Genomic DNA, 20,156 nt, shown 5'->3' with positions numbered 1-20,156 from the left:
TTATTAAAACGAACCAATAATTGTGTTTTTATTTACAGTTGTACAAATCATACATTCAAGGCAGTCATACCATGTTTTCAGTTAATCCATTTTGCTAACAAGTTTGCAGCTGCAAAATATTCAGTACACCATTATGGGGGGGGGGGAGGGGAACCCTTGTCTAACAAGGATGAGGAACCATTTGGTTGCTGAACTACATCCAACTCCCATCAGCCCATGCAAGCATGGCCAATGGCCAGGAGTGGTGGGACTTGCAGTTCAGCAACATAAGTAGGGCCAAAGGCTCCCCATACTGGGCTTATACCACCTCTCAAACATCAGTTATCAGCTGCCTGTTATAAAAGTGGCAAAGACTTGAGTCCTATCGGGAGAATTCTGTCTGAACGCACGATAAACAATCACACGAAAGAGAGCAGGAGTACACTGCCAAGCCCTCCCACCATGTCGCTGTCTTCTGATGGCAAGTTGGAGAGTGATTTAAAACCTTGCTCTCCCTTGCATCTATGGACAGAATTAAAGGTCTGGTGTTTTTTTATGAAACCAAATTGTCTGAACTATATTTGGCTATGTTACATGTATTTTTTAAGGTGACCTTGTCCGAAAATCATTTGGCAGATATTTTTGCTAGAATTTAAATCTGAATTAGCAGAAAAGTTTGGTCTTCACCTGTAAATTAACATCAACTCTGATTTCTTGAGAAGTCCAGTTTCCACCTTCAATGTTTGAGCTCTGCTTATTTGACTTTCTGTTTCTTCCTTGCTTGAAACTGTTCTGTTTTATTCTTGACGGACTTGATTAGCATTGACAATGCAGGATCTATGGATTTCTTGGCCGCAGGCTCTGCCATATTGTTCCCTCCCCCAGCTGCCTCAGCAAAACCTTGTTCTCTTCGACGAGCCTTCTCCTCCAAAATCTTTTCCACTGCTTTTGTTTTCTTAAAGTTTGGATCCGAAGGATCCAAATTAAACAAATGAGAGGTATACATGGCTTGGAATCTGGCATCAGCAACATTAACCTGCGAAGAGCAAGAGAGGATGCTTTAACTGCAATAGCTAAAAAAAAGTAGGAGAAAAATGTGCCCTGCAGGATAGTTGTTAATCAAGAATCCAGATCTTAAGGAAATGTGAAAATGCAACAGCCTGTTTTAAATATTAATTTTGACCCATACAAAAATAGGTTTATTTCATTCCAGGAAGGTGGTATTATTTGGGCATCAGGAAAGTCCTTGGAATTTCTAGATAGCATATCCGCAAACACCCCCCCCCCCCGCCTTATAAACACAAAAAAGGATGTAAAACTTTTTTGATTTCTGACATCAAGTTCAAGATCTGCAACTCAATCCTTTAACTGTCCCTTTGGATAGAATGATATAAAATGTGTTTTTGCATAAATCGTAATGTAGTTATTGATCTACTTTAACACAAAATGACTAGCACTGTTATTAGACTTCAATAGGAGGAAGCCCGTAGTGTTACCTGGAAGTCATCTGTCAGCAGTTCCTTCTTTTTCACCAATAGTTTCTTTTTCTTTTTGCTCAGGTTCTGCTGCTCCACTATCTTGTCATAATTGAAGTGTCTCCTTTCATCTTCCTCATCATCCATCACCAGCAGAGCCATTTCAGCCTGTTACAATCAAAACAGATAGGATCTGTTTGCACAACATTTCACCGAATATGGGCTGCAGATGTTTCTGTGCCTCATCTAAAGGTTTGGGTTGCTAATGCATAATAGCAAGAGCTATAATTGCCTCATCGGTGCCTGAATGACAGCCTACCAGCAACCCCCCAAGTAAGACACTCTGATCTTTCTAATGGAATACCAATATATAAGCATAATTAATAAATGTGAACAATAAAAGAAAAACTTCAAAACTAGATCATCCATCTCATGGTTTGTTTTTGCAACTCATTACTTTTTGCAGACTTATTACCATGTAGTTTCCATTTTTAAGGCAAATACAACAAATCATTCTGTCACCCAATGCAACTTTGTAGTAATGTTAACACTCCTAACCCCAGGCCTTCATTCCGATGTCTAATCTTAATACTACTTCAGCATGTAATCTACTACCTTCTGCTTTTCCAGGTCATCTTCATTTTCTTGGGCATTTTCTTCTTTCTTGGACTTCTTATTTGAATCTAATTATAAGCACAACACAAATAAAAAGCAAGTTTTTAAATATCCTGGTGTAACCAGATTGGCGACATTGCAAGAATGTATGCACACTCTCCTGAATGCACGCTGCAGAAGACAGTTACTGTATTTTTCGCTCTATAAGACGCACTTCCCCCTCCTAAAAAGGGGAAATGTGTGTGCGTCTTATGGAGCGAATGCAGGCGGGAGGCTCTGCTCAGCTCTCCCTTTAAAGAGCCGCGTGGAGCTCTCTTGGGGGAGCCTTCCTCCCGCTGCCCTGGAGAGGCTGTGCGCGGCTATCCCATAAGCCAGAACAGCAAGAGGCTATCCCAGAAGCCAGATCCCTTTTGATGTTCTGGCTTCTGGGATTCAGAATATTTGTTTCCTTGTTTTCCTCCTCCAAAAACTAGGTGCGTCTTATGGTCTGGTGCGTCTTATAGAGCGAAAAATACGGTGCATTTATTTGAGGAAAGTCAGCTGGAAATCAACACAGAGATGCCTTTTCCAGCGATGAACAAGTAGAGGTAGTTGTTAGAGTGGCGGTTGCCAACCTGGTGCCTACAGGCACCATGAGGACCATGAAGGTTTTCAGAGGTGCCCCTGTGCAGGTGTTCTAGATCCGAGCTTTCATTTTTTAAAGAAGCAAGTCTCTAACCCTCTTAGAAAGAAAGTTATAGGGAGAAATGTGCAGGTACCTTCTAAAGGATTTCTTTGCAACGAGAGTGGTGTAGCTACCTTTTATATTTTTCCTGGTACTGAGGAATGTTCCCTGTTGTTAGTAGGAAGAAACAGCATCAGTGTGTGTGATCTTCATAGTTAGGGACAGCAGGACATGGCAGACTTCCCAAGGGTGGTTCTCTCTCTTATTTTGTGTTCTGCCACCCTCCCCATGACAGCCATTTTGTGTTATGCCATGCCTCACAGCAGCCATCTCAGGACCAGGACCTCCAGGATTTCTTCAAAACTGAAAATGTGTCCACGAGTCCAAAAATCTGCATTGATTTATTTCTAAAATCTAAATTAAAAACCCATAATCAAAAGGATATATTTATTTACCGGTTCCCAATAGGTGCTTGTTAGGGGAAAGGAAACAGTTTCCTTCTGAAAGAATCAAGCTTTTAAAATATGAAGTTAAGTGTGTGCCACATACAAGCTGCATTCACACAGCAATAAGTGAGACTTTCTGGCTTAATGTGGTTTATCTGAAACAAGCAGCATGGGTGCTGCCTGATTTTTCCAGTTTCTCTCCTCCCCTAGTGCGAGCAGGTTAAACAATAAAGCTACAAGTTTTAAGAAACCCTGGCTCCCTATTATCTCTGAACCAAGCAATGGGGTTTACTGTTCCCTAGCAAGTCATGATTACTAAGTCCACAACAAACTATGGTTTCAGGTTGGCTAGTGATCATGCTTTGTTAGGGAGTAACAACCCATCCACCATCCTTTGGTCAGGCAGAACAGGAATCAAAGGATTCCTGGTTTCTTTATGTTACTCATGCCAGGTAAAGTGAGAGTGACTGGGCAGTGAGCACAAGGAAGTCTGACTAATTGTTACAGGTGAACACAGTCATACGATTAAGAAGAACCCAAATCACGCTCCAGGCAGCATAAGAAAGGGGCACCCCTCTAAAATTATGTGCAGTATACATTATGTAAAAGCCCCATGCACAGAACTCATTCTAACCAATTCCCCAAAGAAATATGTTTTTCTGTCGAAGTTGCCTATGGCATGAAACATTTTGAAACAAGCAAACCACAATGCTGCATGTGTCTCCAAGACTTCGTTTCCAGGAATCAAAAGAGAACAACAATCAAATCAATCATCTTATAAAAAACTGTTCAGGTATGATAAAACACAAATATATTATGTGTTCGTAACAGTAACAATCCCTTGCAGTTTGTATGAACTTTGTTTTATAGGCCAATCAGGCCCAATTGCTCTCAATTTGTTTTCCATCATCGGCCAGTAGGAAATATGCATTTTGTCTTTTGCTGAAAAAATAAATTCACTACTGAAAAGTTAATAATCAGGTTGGAACAGTCATGAAAGTATTTTATAGCAATGCCTTGGAGCCAGGCTGAGTTGTAGCAATTTGCTATTTTACTTGATGTTCCACAGCCAGCAGATTGCTTTTTCAAACCTTAAAACGCATTTGAACATTAAATGAAACCTTTAAAACATTGTTAGAGAGAGACACAAAATGCATTACTTGAATTATTAGCTGCATATATGTGCTCAAATTCCAGCTACAACACTTAGTTTCATAAAACTCAATGGGTGTTGCTTAGGGCATTTAAGAACATCCTAAGGAAAAGATCTGCAGTTGCCCCAAAACTTTCAGCGACAATCTGGAGAGCTGTCTAAGTTAACTTGGCTGTTTAATAGGGATTTGACTTGTTTTAAATTGTAAGCCACCTCCTGGGCAAACTGCTTTAGAACCTTGGGGGCATTTTCCAAAGAAGCTTATGGAAGCAGCATGGAGGAATGCTTTTCAAAAGGAAGTTATAAATCTTGCTAGGGACTCCAGAAATAGCTATTTGAAATATGGTGGCTTTCATTGTCAGGAACTATTTCAGTAAGGATCAGTTCTACAATGGTTACTTTAATGTAACATAGTACAACCACCTATCAACTGCAGAAGGGTATATATAGTTTATTTTTCTCAACGTTGAAGGAACATAAGAATTTACTTAGCTGTGAATTCTCCTCCTGTTTTATTTCCCTAGATGGTGGTCTAGAATTCAGCGGTGGGGTCTTTAGAAGAGAGGTGGACTAGGAGGTATTTCCCATATTGCCATTATATCATGCTCTATTTTTACAAAGCAGAAGTCAAAATCTCATACCCCAACTCGCTTGACAGAAGACACATAGGTAGGCTAACAGGTGGGAGTTGATCAAATCGTAAAGGAAACTCAAGCAACACAATTTAGCGGTGGGCATGGGGGAGAGAAGGCATTTCACTCACTAAGGAAAATTATACTGAATTTTGATGCTAGGGTGGGAGAAATATTGGGGCTCTCCTCGTGCGATGTTTTAGCTTCCTAAAAATAGTATTTTATCAGTTTGCCAGATGACCTGGAGGCTACATTCCTCCCTAACATCTCCCCTTCAAAAGCACTAATATTCTCCCACTATTGGCAAATGACAACTACTCAATGTTCCTGCTCCTCCCATCCTGGTGACATTCCTTCTCTCATGCTTCACTGGGCAGCCACTCTAGCAGGACACATTACACAGGAAGAAGCTTCTAAGTATTACCGTATTTTTCGCCCTATAGGACGCACTTTTTCCCCTCCAAAAATGAAGGGGAAATGTGTGTGCGTCCTATGGGGCGAATGCAGGCTTTCGCTGAAGCCTGGAGAGCGAGAGTGGTCGGTGCGCACCGACCCCTCTCGCTCTCCAGGCTTCAGGAGACCCCGCCGCCAGCCCCGCAAGGTCGGGGGACAGAGGGAGGCGGAACGCCGCCATCCCGCTGTCTCCCGAAGTGGTTTGGAGGCTGCGGCGGGAAGAGCGCTTCTCCCCGCTGCCTGCCCCGCAAGCTCCGGGGACAGCGGGGAGGCGCAGCGCGTCTCCCCGCTGTCCCCGGACCTGATCTGAAGGTGGGCAGCGGGGAGAAGAGCGCTTCTCCCCGCTGCCTGCCCCGCAAGCTCCGGGGACAGCTGGGAGGCGCAGCACGTCTTCCCGCTGTCCCCGGACCTGGTCTGAAGGCAGGCTGCGGGGAGAAGAGTGCTTCTCCCTGCTGCCGGCCCCACAAGTGCCTGGGGGGGAAATAATTTTTTTTCCTTTATTTCCCCCCCAAAAAACTTGATGCGTCCTATGGGCCGGTGCGTCCTATGGGGCGAAAAAGACGGTATTTTTTTTCTACCTGTCCTACTAATGCTGCCTGACTCTCAAGGATTTCCTCCGCCTAGTTTCTCTAGCTCTTCTCAGTTTAGAATTTCCTATAAATGCCTCGATTTCTTAACCACCTCCTAAGCAAAAATACAACCCATCCACTGATCATTTTAGTTGCTCTTTCCTATAACTTCTCCTGTTTTCAATATCCTTTGTGACACAGTGACTGAAAGTGTGGCAAAAATTTATTATATACTGGAAAATGCGTTTGCCACTTTCTTCCTATGACATGCTGATCTGACATTCACTGAGCTTTCTAAAATGAACCAAAATTATTCTGCTGCATGGTTGCAATCCATTTAGAGCCTCATCAGCAAGCATGGTTAGATTCCTAAGGGTTCATCATCACATCTTATGACTGAAGGATCTTTAGGAGCCTTTGGTAAGGGAGTTTGTCAACATTTCTATGAAAATCCTAATATGTGATATCTACTTGACCACCTTTCACAATAAATGACATCTAACCTGCTTTCCCAAGTTCCTCAGCAAAGTATGGGTCGTTCAAATCAACATCAGATGGGCATTCATCTTCCGTTAGTGTTTCGTCAGCAGCCGCCTGAAACAAAACACATTGCATTTCAGTTGTTAAACACCAGCAGTGCATTAGTAATACAAGTAAATGTAATATACAAACACAAAGTTTCCAAATAAAAGTTTCAAGGAGTAACCTCAGGGCGGATATTTGCAACACAGGAGGAAAGTGATTTAAAATGGCTGCTTTCACCGAAATCAAAGCCACTATAGGACTGTAGGCATCAATATGGGCTTCATTAACAATTACATGAACACATACACAAATTTCAATGCTTTATTAACTTTTGGGTGATTGGTATCATGGAGAATAGCTCTTTCTTCCTTCCTCAGAACTCTTCCAACAGTGAGCAGCTGCCGTGCAGTAGACAAGCAACTAATGTGTTTGCAAGAACACATCTATCTTCCAGCTGTCTCATACAAGAGGTACCATTTGTTACTAACCTTCTCCTAGTGATCAACAATTGTTCCTAAACAAGTAGCACCCGCTGTACCTTTCTGTATAGAAGCCACTGCTAGCTGGATAGAGCTGGAAGATAAGTACAGTGGTGCCTCGCAAGACGAAAACAATCCGTTCCGCGAGTCTCTTCGCCTAGCGGTTTTTTCGTCTTGCGAAGCAACCCTATTAGCGGATTAGCGCTATTAGTGGTTTAGCGGCTAAAAGGCTATTAGCGGCTTAGAAAAAGGGGGGGGGGAGCGAAAAAAATCGCAAGACTCGCAAGACGTTTTTGTCTTGCGAAGCAAGCCCATAGGGAAATTCGTCTTGTGAAGCAACTCAAAAACGGAAAACCCTTTCGTCTAGCGGGTTTTTCGTCTTGCGAGGCATTCGTCTTGCGGGGCATCACTGTATTACCAAACCTTCAGCAATAGTTGCCCTGGAGAAAGCACTTGTAGCAGAAGTTACTACAACTCCAAACAGCCCAGCAAGCATGGCTAATAGTTCAGCAACATCTGGAAGGCCAAAGATTCCCAGACCACTCTTTAGAGAGTAGCTGGAGACATATATCATTTGACTTATGTTTAGGATAATTACAAAGAGAATATATGGAAGAGTAAAGCAGTGGGTGTGTTATGAGAAATTCGGGTGCAACTTCAAACTTGACCTTCAAGATCAATGTGTGGGCTAAAAAGGAAATCACAATCTCTCAGCCTAACCTCTCTTCCAAGACAAGTTATGAGGATAATATGATGAGATAAAATCTCTCTATAATGCCTTGTTCTTCCTTGTAGGAAGTGCAGGTTATTAATGCGATAAAGCAAATAAAAAATTAGGATTCAATGAGGCAAACAAGAAAAATAATCAATGAACTTCTAATAAAGACATTGAACCCAAGGTCATAACCATGTGTGCAATGTCTGGGGCAAATGCTACATTTTCAACAATCGCTGATCCAACACAGAATTGTCTTACAAAAAAATAACCTATTAGAATTGTGAGATCAGCATCTCCAAAATAAATGTACTCCGAAGCACAGTTGTCTGTTCAACAGAATTCCTTGGCTGACATATTCAGAAATAATGGACATCCATATGGAGTCAACACTCTCAGAGTAATAAAAGGCCAGCCTCAAAATTAAGCAATGTCTGGCACCCCTCTTGTTGACTTTAGAGGAACAATGAAGAAAAGTCTATCATCATGGGGACACTGTCATTAGTTTTCCAAAAGAAACCCAAAATGTATATTTCTTTGAAGACTTTCCCAGCGTTAGAGATACGCTTTTAAAATTCTGCAGGCAAAATTTGCTCACCACTTAAGACTTTGGACAAAGCTACAATTCTCATCCAAGGCTTGGCAGCTCCAACATGATATTTCAGCAAGAATGACCATTCCCTTTAGCAATGCAGAACTTATCAAGGACACAGGATCAAAGGAGGATTTTCTGGATAGGCTAATACACTTATTTTCCTTTAATCACAACTTTAAAAAAAATAAATCACATGGCTGCCAAAGGCAATGAAAAGCGCTCAGGCCTGTTATGACTTAGTGCTACCTTGATCAATCACTTGCCTACTCTCAAGCTTTCTGTTAAAGCACTTTGAAAATAATGTATCTAAGAGGAATAGAACACAAGTTGTAAAGCTGTGTTCCAGGGAACTCATGGTTCCTTTGAGGCTTTTATCAGGGGTTCCTCAGCAACAGTGGGAAAGATTCCACATGAACCTGCCAGTACAGCAAGACAGTACCAGATGCTCTACTCAACATGCCTGCCTCCGCTAGCTGAGATGTAGTGAATGGCAACGGAGCTGAGCCTTTTCAGCAATGCCAACTTGCTTGTGAAATGCCCTCTCTGAGAGGCTCACACTGAGTTGAACTGGCATATAAGTTTGCTTTTTAAGCTGCTGCTTTTACTTTTGTTATTTTATAACATTAGTTTTTGCTGTACAATGTCTGCAGCTGCTCTGGAAATCATTTTTCGAAGGGTATGATAGAAAAATTGTAAATTAATTAATATCAAGTTTCTCTGAAGATAACATTGCATCCACTGTTACTAATCTCCTCTTGCCATGAGCAGCCCCAAAGGTTGTGTTGGCTTTCCAAGCTATACATGCAGCCATTCCTTGACAGATGAGTCACCCTGGAAAAGGGTTCCCCTAAAGAAAGTACATTTGTAGGACACTTGATTAAAGTCTTTACTACCTTCTGCTTTTTCTTCAGTTTCCTTTTCTCTTTCTTCTTATCCAGAAACTGTTCCCATGGTGTCAGCGCATCCTTCCCTTCCAACTTGTTTCTTACCATTTCTTCAGCGCTTTCTTTAAGTCCTGAGGTAAATCAGAAAAATACATGTAGCCAAGTTAGCTCAATACCTGTATCTGAAAATCTGGAGGCAGATAAACATCACACCCGCATGAAGCTACTGTCCAAATAGCAAATCAGAAAATACTACTGGTGAACCAACTGAGGGGTTAGAGAGACGGGACTTCATTCTTACTTAGCAGCAATGTCTCAGTGGGTAGTGACAAGCAACATTTCTCTGTCTCTCCAGTACGTTCCTTTGAGGAATTCTGCAGAATGCCATCTCATCACCTTATCTATTCTATCTATCATCTATCTATCTATCTATCTATCTATCTATCTATCTACACACACACGGCGCCATTATGAAAGGCTGGAGTCTCTAATATGGAGTTAACAGCTAGTGTGCACACTTTCTCCCTCCCCCAGTTCTAGCAGTTTTTGTACTGTAGAAAAATGGACAATGAATATGGCAGGGGCATCCCTAACAACTGAGACGGAGCTTTTCTTGTCCTCCATCAATAGTCTTGAAGTGCCCCTGGATGTGCAGCTGAATCTGGAAGCTCAAACTGCAACTGTAGCCAAGATTGGCCTTCCTCTACTCCAGCTGGGAAGAACTGCAATCCTTTTTGCTTGTTTAAGATCTAGAAATTGTGAGTCACATTATATTTCATTTCAAGGCCAGCTGGTTGGCTCTACTTGGGGCTGTGCTCAGAAACTGTGGAAGCCCACTTCTGATTGCAAATGCAAAAATGCAAAGTGCTCTAGATATAGACTAACAACTTGAAAAATACAGTTAGGTAAAAATAGCAAAAAATGCACATACGTGACTTTGGCATAAGGGTGATGATAGTGCTCCATGACTAATTTTTCTCTTGAAAAATGCTCTGCCACCCAAAAAGTTTGAGAAACCATTGCTCTGGAGGCTGCACTGATGGACACCTACCCCTTGTCATCGAGGCGCAAATTAAAGAGCTGCTCTTGACAGTTAACAACAGATTTATATGCAGGCTGCTAAAATTATTTAATCTGCTCTGTTGTTTTTAATTTATCCATTTCTTTGATGGTGCTTTAGTATGTATTTATCACATTTTGAAGGTTAGGTCTATTTGTTTATTATACTTTTACAGTTACTTGGGCTAGACTGGGGCAATAGATAAATGAGAGACAGAAGGCTTCTGGTATAACAGGAAATCCAAGATTCAAAGCACTAATTTAGTTATTTAAGAATTATTTTAGAAAAATCAGAGAAATTTAAATAAAGTGGCTATTACTAAAATCAAGTGCAAATTAGTCAGAATAGATAGGCAGACAGAATTTATCAAGTTCTTCTTATATTAATTTTCATTAGCAGCTGCAAGAACAGAAAGATCAAAAGATGATGATATTGCTATCCTCTACCACTGTATACTCCCAGAGGGAGTTGAAATCATCAGCCCACTAACTTGAGATTGTCATCTCTCTAGTTCCCTTTCGTCATCTTTGTGCACAAGAAGAAATCTATAAGGGTAACATTCCCAGACCTGTCAACAGCTAGAAAAAGTTGCATATCATATTGAAATGTTTGATTGAAAGAAACACCCTCTTCCCCCAGCCCCATCCAATGACGACTTCATAAGGCCAAAAAATAAAAAAACCCATATCCCATGGAATAGCATACTACTTGAGTTACAAGACACTGGAAAAGAGCATAAATCAATTTCTTCTAAAATTCAAGTTACCTATCATTAAATGTATTATCTTCTACACACTCTCTTGTCCAGTTTTCTGCTGCAGCCCCTTGTACCCCTGAAAATCTGCTCCTGAGGGTTTAGAGCCTTCAAAATGAAGAGCTGAAGCTGGGGTAGAAGAAAGGCTGGTAGAGTGTAGCAACTTTTGATCCAAGAGTGCGCTCTTTTACATTTACACACATGCACACTGTTTGGACATAATGCCAAACCATGGTTTGATACTAAACATAGTTTAGTGCTAACCAGTTTGCAGTTACACCTGAACTGACAAACTATGGTTTGCCATGACCCTGCAAACCAAGACTTCAAACTAGCAAGGTTTGGTGTTACATTTGAACCAACACACACAGTTCTTTATAATGGCCATTAAACAGAGGGCCAGATCTCTATTTCTAAGGTTTAGCTTAGAAACAAGTAATTTTTAAAAAATCTTAACGAGGTTCGAAGAGATCATTTACCGGTAAACGATGGAACTGCATGCACAGCCAAAACTTTCTTTTCCAAGTTTAAATGCTACAGCTACAATTCCTGTTTTTCTAAACAGAACCTTAAACGCGGCGTGTCGTGTTGTGCTAGCAGTGTAATGCTTTTTCCAGCACAGGGAAAAATAATAATTCTGACATCCAGGAGGACACACTGCCTTTTCACCTAAGACCAAAACTATCATGTCCCTTTAATTACATTTTTACTGAATTCCACTGAGATCATATGTTGTTGTTGTTGTTTAGTCGTTTAGTCGTGTCCGACTCTTCGTGACCCCATGGACCAGAGCACGCCAGGCACTTCTGTCTTCCACTGCCTCCCGCAGTTTGGTCAAACTCATGCTGGTAGCTTCGAAGACACTATCCAACCATCTCGTCCTCTGTCGTCCCCTTCTCCTTCTGCCTTCCATCTTTCCCAACATCAGGGTCTTTTCCAGGGAGTCTTCTCTTCTCGTGAGGTGGCCAAAGTATTGGAGCCTCAGCTTCAGGATCTGTCCTTCCAGTGAGCACTCAGGGCTGATTTCCTTCAGTATGGATAGGTTTGTTCTTCTTGCAGTCCATGGGACTCTCAAGAGTCTCCTCCAGCACCATAATTCAAAAGCATCAATTCTTCGGTGATCAGCCTTCTTTATGGTCCAGCTCTCACTTCCATACATCACTGAGATCATATACTATCCTTATATAACACAATATTCTGACAACTGCAAATATACTAAATATTATTATTATTATTATTATTATTATTATTATTATTATTATTATCAGTACTAATGTTATTAGTAGTAATAGTATTTTATCACCCACCCTTCATCATATGGTCCCATAGCAGGTTACAACAATTTTTAAAATGCAGTATCAAAATCAGCTAAAAGAAATTACAACCAAGAGAATGAAGTGGATCCCATAAAAAGATATGCGAGATGTCAAAGGCCAGGGGAAAGATGGGTGTCTTCAGCTGTTAATAATTTTGGAAACAGACTGATATGTGTGTTCATGTGAGATATATGGAAATAGTGGTTTTTAAAAAATGTACTATTGTGATCTTTATCACCTTGTTGTGGTTGTTTTATTGAGTGACTACTACCCAGAATGAGATCGCTGGATTGACAGACAGATATAAATACTTCAAATGAAAATAAATAAATAAACTGAATGAGTTTTCCAGATTTCTTAATCAACTGCTTAGAAAATGAAATCAATTGCTCCATCTGGAAAAGTTGGAGTGGAAGGAACAGCCTTTTCATGAAACCAGAAAGGGACTGAACTTCCTCCACAGATTAGATTGTCTTAGAAACAGCCAGCCAAATAACTTTCCAAGAACAAATGTGATTGTCTAAGGGGTGACAATATACAAAAAGCATAAGAAATAAAATGAGCTGTTTAGAGCAAACAGAACATATGCTTAGAGGCTGAAGGAGGCACAATATATCCCTATGTTCATCGATTTAAAAATGCACACAGTCACAAAACTTTCTTATTTAACTCTTCATACTGAAAATTCAGTGGAACTGAAGATAATGAACTGCATGCAGAGCCTCCCCACGGCAAACCACCACTGCAGAGAAGCACACTGTGGACCATGTTTTCATGGTTTGTGAGCCACTGCAAGGACAGAAATACCTTTGCAGAAGGGTAAGATATAAATCTCTTAATAAATAAACAAGAACAGAACACAGACATGGAGTGTGGAGAACTGACAGGCACTGTTCATTCCCCTTCCTTCTTTTTCTCCACATGAGACTGGCTGTGAAAGTCCTTGTGTTAAGACGTTCCCAACTCACATGGAAACTGCCCTTGTCTAAAAACTGGTTTTGACAGCTGCCACAGAGTGGCTGCTCCATAATGCAAGCCATTTGTTGCAGTAGCATCCCATAGGATTTGGAGACAGGAGAGGACTGACTGCGGGGGGGGGGGGGGGGCAACAAGGAGATTTTATTCACCCTGTTGCAAACTTTCTGCCTGGAGGTTTCTTCATTTCAATTTGCAGTGTAAGAACACCGTACTTTTTAGAAGCAACAGTCAAAAGAGAGCAGCTGAAAGTGACCTGTGCATGGTTTTCAATCAGAAGACATGAATTAACATTGGGTGTGCATTCAACACTCAGGAATCAACTCTAACCTTCAACAGGGGTGAAATGACGAATACTAAGGAGGTAGAAGAAGCAAAGAGCTGCATTTGTATGTGGAGACATTTGGCAGCTGCCATTTTGAAAAATGAAACACCATCGTGCCTCGATAGCAACTCTCTCCCATTTGCATATTAAAGGCACAAAGCCCCACTTTGGGTCATAGCTGGCAACTCCATCTTTCTTGTGGGGTGGAGAAAACCTCAAGACCACAAATATAATAGTCAAGGAGTATTCTTCAGCAGCTCACCAACCCCTAATATTATTTCCCCTAAACAGTGGTTCAAAGCTCAGCCACAAATAAGTCCCAAAAGATAGAGAAAAAGAGTGAAAGATATGTTAGCCTTGAAAAAAATATTTCAGTACCTTTTGAAAGAGTAACTTGGAAATTAAAGAATTATAATTAATTTGCACTGTTGAAATGGTTACATATTTCTATTGCTGAATTTAAGCTGGTCAGTGTTAAAAAAGAGAAAGGGATTAAGGAACACTGCAAATAGTATAAGCCATCTACCTGGAACCCATTTGATTTCCATTTCCATATCAGTTTCTTGGTGTTTCTTTTCTTTTTCCTGGATACTCCTAAGTAGTTCTCTGTACTTTGCTATTTGCTCTTCATCATCCTTGGAGTGTTGCTTATGTTTATCACTGTCTGTTGTGTGCTTTACACCAAAATCTTTAAAAGAAAGAGAAAAAGAGGAACGTCCAATAAATAGGTATAGAAGTCTAAAAAGGAGAGACGGCTCATCTTAAGCATAATACACCAGGGATGTGTAATTGGAGGCCTTCCAGATGTTGGACTCCAATTTCCATCAACCCCAGCCAGCATGGTCAGGGATGATAGATGATGTAGTTGGTCAACATCTGGAGAGCCACAGGTTCCCCAGCCATAGTCTGCACAGAATGGCTCTTCCGGATTTTATACTGGGACCTTTTGCACGCAGAGCATACCATATCACTGAGCCACTGTCAATTACCCTGAATTTAAATAGGTATTGTATTTGGAAATGAATAGTAGTCAGAAACACTTTTCACCAGCTCCACCTTGTGGAAAACCAACACAGATTTTCCTCAATAATTGCATTCTTAAATTTAATCAAAATTCAGTTTATCCTTTGAAAAAAAATATTTATAAAGCACAGCAAACCAAGATGAAATGGAATGACTGCATAAACATCTTAATAAATATATAGAAGAGAGTAAGAAGCACAGAATATTCTTCTCATCTGATCACACTTTTTACTATTCTAACAGCTGAAATTCATTTTCCCCCTGTTTGTGCTTAATGCCACAATAAACACACTGGCTAGAATTCTGTCATGTACCAGTAAATCAATGAATAAAACATCAGGATCATGTTAAGGAAATGGCTGTGTATTTTTCTATTAAAAGCTTCTTTCTGAAAACATAATTAAATTCAAGAACTTTCCAAACTGGAAATACACAAAAAAGTCTTTGGTCTGGTGACACAGCTTAAACCACCTTTTTTAACTACAGTGTACTTTCATGTAGCCTGGAGACCACAATGAATACATAATGCAATAAAAATAAGACATTTTCTGGAGCAATAATCAACAATAGTAGATTCAAAGTATTCTTTCTGCATTGTGATGCAGCTGTGATAAACTGTACGGAATAGACAGAAAACGGAAGTATTGCTGGTTTATATGCTCACTGAGTAACTGGGATGTTAATCTATCAACTTCCAAGTGATATCCCATTTGATACTCCTAAAGAAAAAAAAATGTGCTTGTTTATTTCATGCGCACACACACTCCACATAATACAATTAGTTCCCTCTGTATACCATATAGATCAGTACATCGAAAACTCACTGAAACAACTGGGGGGAAAGTATATGGAAATATCAAAGTCCCATCACAATGCTTAAAAAAAGTTATATGGGCAATCAAACTAAGTACCTTTCAGCTATATTTTGGGTTTCTCTGTATTAAAAATCAAAGTGACAGCCCTTTGGTGTAATGGTGTGCGCCACTGTGAACTTTTTACATGCCTGACTTCCACAGATCATGGCATCAGTATAGATGACATAACTGGATATAAAAAGAGAACCCCATTATGGAATTATATCTGACCTGGGTACTAGTCCTTATCCTAACGTGACCTGGAAGTTATAAGTAAATAATCTGCTAATTCCTAATACTTAATGTAAAGATCAGAACATTAGTTCTTTGATACCAGGAAAGATTAATTATCACCTCCTGTAGGAAAGAAGGGTTTCTACATAGACAATAGAATCTTCCTTTGAAGGTAAACTCAGGGTTCAGGAAGCATGCAAGATAACCAATTTTGTCATTTATCCCTAGGGTCATGCCTTTTGAACCACAAACTAGGCAAGGTAAAGAAACGGCAAACAGACAGGAACTTGTAGGAAATAAACAGTGGCACACAGGAATGAAGATGTTATAATCATCCCTTCCCCATAAGCATATATTAGCTTAGTACTTAAACCCCAGGTTTTCAAAGGCCGGGTAGCTCAAAAGCTCAACAGGGACCCTCTTTTCACGCCACACTCTGAAGTATAAGCCCTATCCTTCATGGGTCCACAGACCAAGGAATCGGTGAGAGAGACATTGGAGCCTTCCTGGTACAGGATATTGATGGGGAAAGCAGCACTGTCACAGCCCTCTGATTCCATGACTTGGGTTCCACCCTCTTCAGGGCAAGTATACCCTTCCTCGCCTTTACTTTTCATGTGGGCGCTGTGGCAAATTGTCACACTCACTATCTCTAGGCTGTTGATAGGGATCCTGTTACTCTTTGAAGAGTGTTGTGTGATTGATGCCCACTTTTATCTGTAACCTCGCTGTTTGAAAACAGCATCCATGCACGCTTGTCACTTTTATTCTAAGTAATAAATCTATCCTTATTTATTTCCTACTGCATGAACTTCTATGTATTTGGTTAAGGTTAGAAATGCATATTCATAATGGATGCATGTTTTAACTGCAGCAAAGTCCCTAAATCTATTGGGAGTGTGCACAAGAGTACATGTGAGTGCTGGATACACATGTGGGTTCAGACACACACTTTGTAAGAATGGCAGAAGATTTAAAGTTCTCACCGCACTTTCTCTGTCATCCCTGAGGAAGTAGAGAAAGATGGATCACTAATGCACCAGTAAAGGGCTCAAGCCTGTAAGATGCATACCAAATGTTATCCACAAATGCACACATCAGCTGGCAAGGCTCAGTCTTCACAACCCACAGAATATTAAGTTTCTCTACAACTGCACGATTTCAGGAACCCAATTCCAAGGAAAAGAAACATTTCCATGAACGGTAACACTAGCCAGAGCTGCAGCAATTCAATTGTTCCCAAGGATCAAAGAAAACATATTCCAACCACACACAAAACTCCAAAACCTTGTTTACAGAATGATGGTTAATACAAATTGTTCGGTCTCAGCCACCTGTCAAATTTGCCCCTCCAGGGGTGGGGAAATAAGGATCTGGTTCCCTATCCACGCTTAACTTGCTTGGGTCCCAGTACGTTTCTGAGCACAATTCAAAGTGTTGGTGCTGACCTTTAAAGCCCTAAACGGCCTCGGCCCAGTATACCTGAAGGAGCATCTCCACCCCCATCGTTCAGCCCGGACACTGAGGTCCAGCTCCGAGGGCCTTCTGGCGGTTCCCCCTCACTGAGAGAAGCAAAGTTACAGGGAACCAGGCAGAGAGCCTTCTCGGTAGTGGCTCCCGCCCTGTGGAATGCCCTCCCATCAGATGTCAAAGGAATAAACTACTGACGTTTAGAAGACATCTGAAGGCAGCCCTGTTTAGGGAAGTTTTTTAATGACTGATGTATTAATGTATTTTTAATCTCCTGTTGGAAGCCGCCCAGAGTGGCTGGGGAAACCCAGCCAGATAGGCGGGGTATAAGTAATAAATTATTTATTATTATTATTATTAGTAGTAGTAGTAGTAGTAGTATTAACACTGAACCTTCACAAATGCAAGTACCTTGCTGTTCTTCCTCCTCTTCCTCACTTGATGAAGCCAAGTATGCTTGGAAGTCCATGTCCAGAAGTTCATCTTTTTTAAATGTTCGGCTGAGGGAAGTCACTCTCTCATGATCTGTCTCATCCCACGTGATGTCTACCTTAAGACGGAAAAAATATTGTGCTTTACCTTCAAGCCGCACACGTGTATGCATATACATATAAAGACTGGCTTAAAACAAACTCAATCCTCACGCTAGACCACAACAAAGACTCAACCTTCATATTCAGAATTAAAATTTATGGCTGTCAGCATTTCTTGCTGCGCTCTTAAGGGATTTCAGAACAGCCCCATTCCCCAGTATGTCCACGATTTTACACAAGTGAAAAGCGGCAGTGAAGAGACCGGGGAGAAAAGATAATATGTAAGGACAAATGAGCAAGGGCTGGAGATAAACCCCCAGAAATTTAGTTCCAACTGCAAATGAAATATTAAAAACTGAAGAGCTAGTGGTTTCTAAGTGTTGTTTTATGACCTGGTCAGCACTCTGTGCATGGATTAAGTGTTTACTGCCTTGCCAAAGAAGCTTCCTTTGAAAGAAAGAAGAAGTAATTTGAATTCTAAAAATATATTTTATTCTTGGATATTGTCCTGATTGGCAGTAGTGGTGGACACTATCATTATCACCATCATCCTGTCCTATGGTTTTAGCAGGGTGTAGAGTAGGGCTCAGTTTACTACTTTTGCATTTATTCACATGGTTCCTGCTAGAGTGTCTGAATTCCTGACAGAGTCCTGTTTAAATTCAGAGACCGTCTATGCTATTCTTTTCATGTATTGCATTTGAAGTCCTTTATGCCAGTACCAGAACTTATTATGTTGATATATTGGTATTTTTTGTTTGACATGTTCCCTGTTCAGAGTTAAGAGTTACTTATGTTTTTGTTCAATTATACTGGAATGCAGTGGTTTATGGAAATACACAGCAAATACCATAAACCACAGGAGACGGGGTGAAAATGGGGTCATAAAACATGAAATGGGTATATCAGAGGTGAGGCAAAAGATGTATTCTTATGCTATTTGATATATGTAAAATAAAGTTTAGAAGTGAGATTTCTCTCCTAGAATGTTCTGGTTGATTGTGAAACAAAACAGATCACTTTTAAGTCAACACAGAATTCATAAGGCTCTCTGATTTTAGCAACAGCCAATGTGGCAACAGAGTTAGAGCACTGGACTTAAGATTCTGAGTTCCTAACCCTGAGCTCCTAACATACAAATGCAATTGTATTCAGAACATGCTTTGCAACAAGCATCAGCTACGTGTCACCTTTGTTCCAGGATTTACAAAATTTCAAATGCAAACTTTCCAGTAATGAAAGGTATTTTTTCCACTTGTACTATACACACAATTTTAAATATATATATGTGGAGACTGATGTGTGCAACAAATGATTGGTTACAAAGAGAGAAAAACAGAGTGCTTAGAAAAAACGACTCTGTAAGCAAATTTACACAAATGTCTGTATCCATTTTTTTCCTGAAGTGGAAGAACATGTTAATCAGATGTTTAAAAGATGTGACTAACGTGTTTGGAGTAATACAAATTCAACAGGCACATTAAAAACAGCTAGCACAAGAGAGAAAAAGGCTATACAGAATGTATTTTAAGCTTTTAAAAAGAAAACTCCCAATCAACACTGCCAAAAGCACACACACACACACAGAGCGAGGTCATGAACCCACAGAAATCCAGTGCACAAGTCCCCAGGAAGATCATACATGAGAACTTCGCTTTTGATAACTGCATCAACACAAAATGGATCATTCCTGCCTTTCTATCTACAGTGTGATCACTGCTGTATTTACAATCTTTACAAATTAAGAACTCGGAAAACTAAACAAGTTCCAAAGGGCTACAAAAACACTGTTAAGGTACCTTTGAAGTCGACACAGCAGCAGATGTGAAGTACTTTGGTTTATAAGAGTCCACTTCTGAGGCCACATCCTTTGGCTCGTCATCAAATGTCACATCATCTGGAATGAATCTTAAAAGCCAAAAAGAAAAGGATTTGTTATTAAAACAGATACAAGGAGGCTTCAAAGGAACAAATGTTGATAGGCCCAGCCTCTCTCTTAATTAATATTAGCTGTTATTAGATATATTAGAAAACAGTTGTTGTTCAGTCCATGGTTTGGGTGAAGAGGTCAGACAAAAGTGTTACATTTCACTCAGCACAGGGAATGTCTGGTCAGCTCCAGTTTAACCCCACTGAAAAAATGGTGACACCCCAATTACTGTTGCTGAAGGCGAAGAACCTGTAACTCACAAGGCCTCGAAGGGTAGGAAGCCAGCAAACAAACAAACAAACAGGCAATAGCTTAGTGGAAGAGCACAGATGTTGGATGTGAAAAATCCCAAGTTCAATCCCCGGGACCTCCAGAATCTTGGGAAGCAGAGCTGGAAAAGACCTGTCAATGAGACCCTGGAGGCACACGGCCAGACAGAATAGCAGACTATACTGAGTTACAACAGACCATTGGTGTGACTCTCTTTAAAAGGTAGGT

At 40.6% G+C, this 20,156-nt stretch overlaps 1 protein-coding gene across 2 annotated transcripts in view; it reads right to left on the bottom strand.

Annotated features, from left to right (window-relative positions):
• ESF1 (ESF1 nucleolar pre-rRNA processing protein) overlaps window positions 1–20,156 on the bottom strand; it is a 32,540-nt gene continuing 12,384 nt past the window's right edge. For both annotated transcript variants that reach the window (XM_028722255.2, XM_077926441.1), the window contains exons 7-14: window positions 19,528–19,636; window positions 17,607–17,745; window positions 14,141–14,302; window positions 9,194–9,315; window positions 6,490–6,580; window positions 2,070–2,137; window positions 1,476–1,622; window positions 1–1,015 (exon numbers count right to left, since the gene is read on the bottom strand). In XM_028722255.2, the coding sequence (XP_028578088.2) occupies window positions 734–1,015; window positions 1,476–1,622; window positions 2,070–2,137; window positions 6,490–6,580; window positions 9,194–9,315; window positions 14,141–14,302; window positions 17,607–17,745; window positions 19,528–19,636 (1,120 nt within the window). In that variant the 3' untranslated portion in view covers window positions 1–733. The remainder of the gene's footprint in view (window positions 1,016–1,475; window positions 1,623–2,069; window positions 2,138–6,489; window positions 6,581–9,193; window positions 9,316–14,140; window positions 14,303–17,606; window positions 17,746–19,527; window positions 19,637–20,156) is intronic.

The sequence above is a fragment of the Podarcis muralis genome, chromosome 3 (assembly GCF_964188315.1).
Source record: "Podarcis muralis chromosome 3, rPodMur119.hap1.1, whole genome shotgun sequence".
Lineage (NCBI taxonomy): Eukaryota > Metazoa > Chordata > Lepidosauria > Squamata > Lacertidae > Podarcis > Podarcis muralis.
Note: the sequence above shows the minus strand (reverse complement) of the source record. Positions and strands in the feature narration are given on the sequence as shown.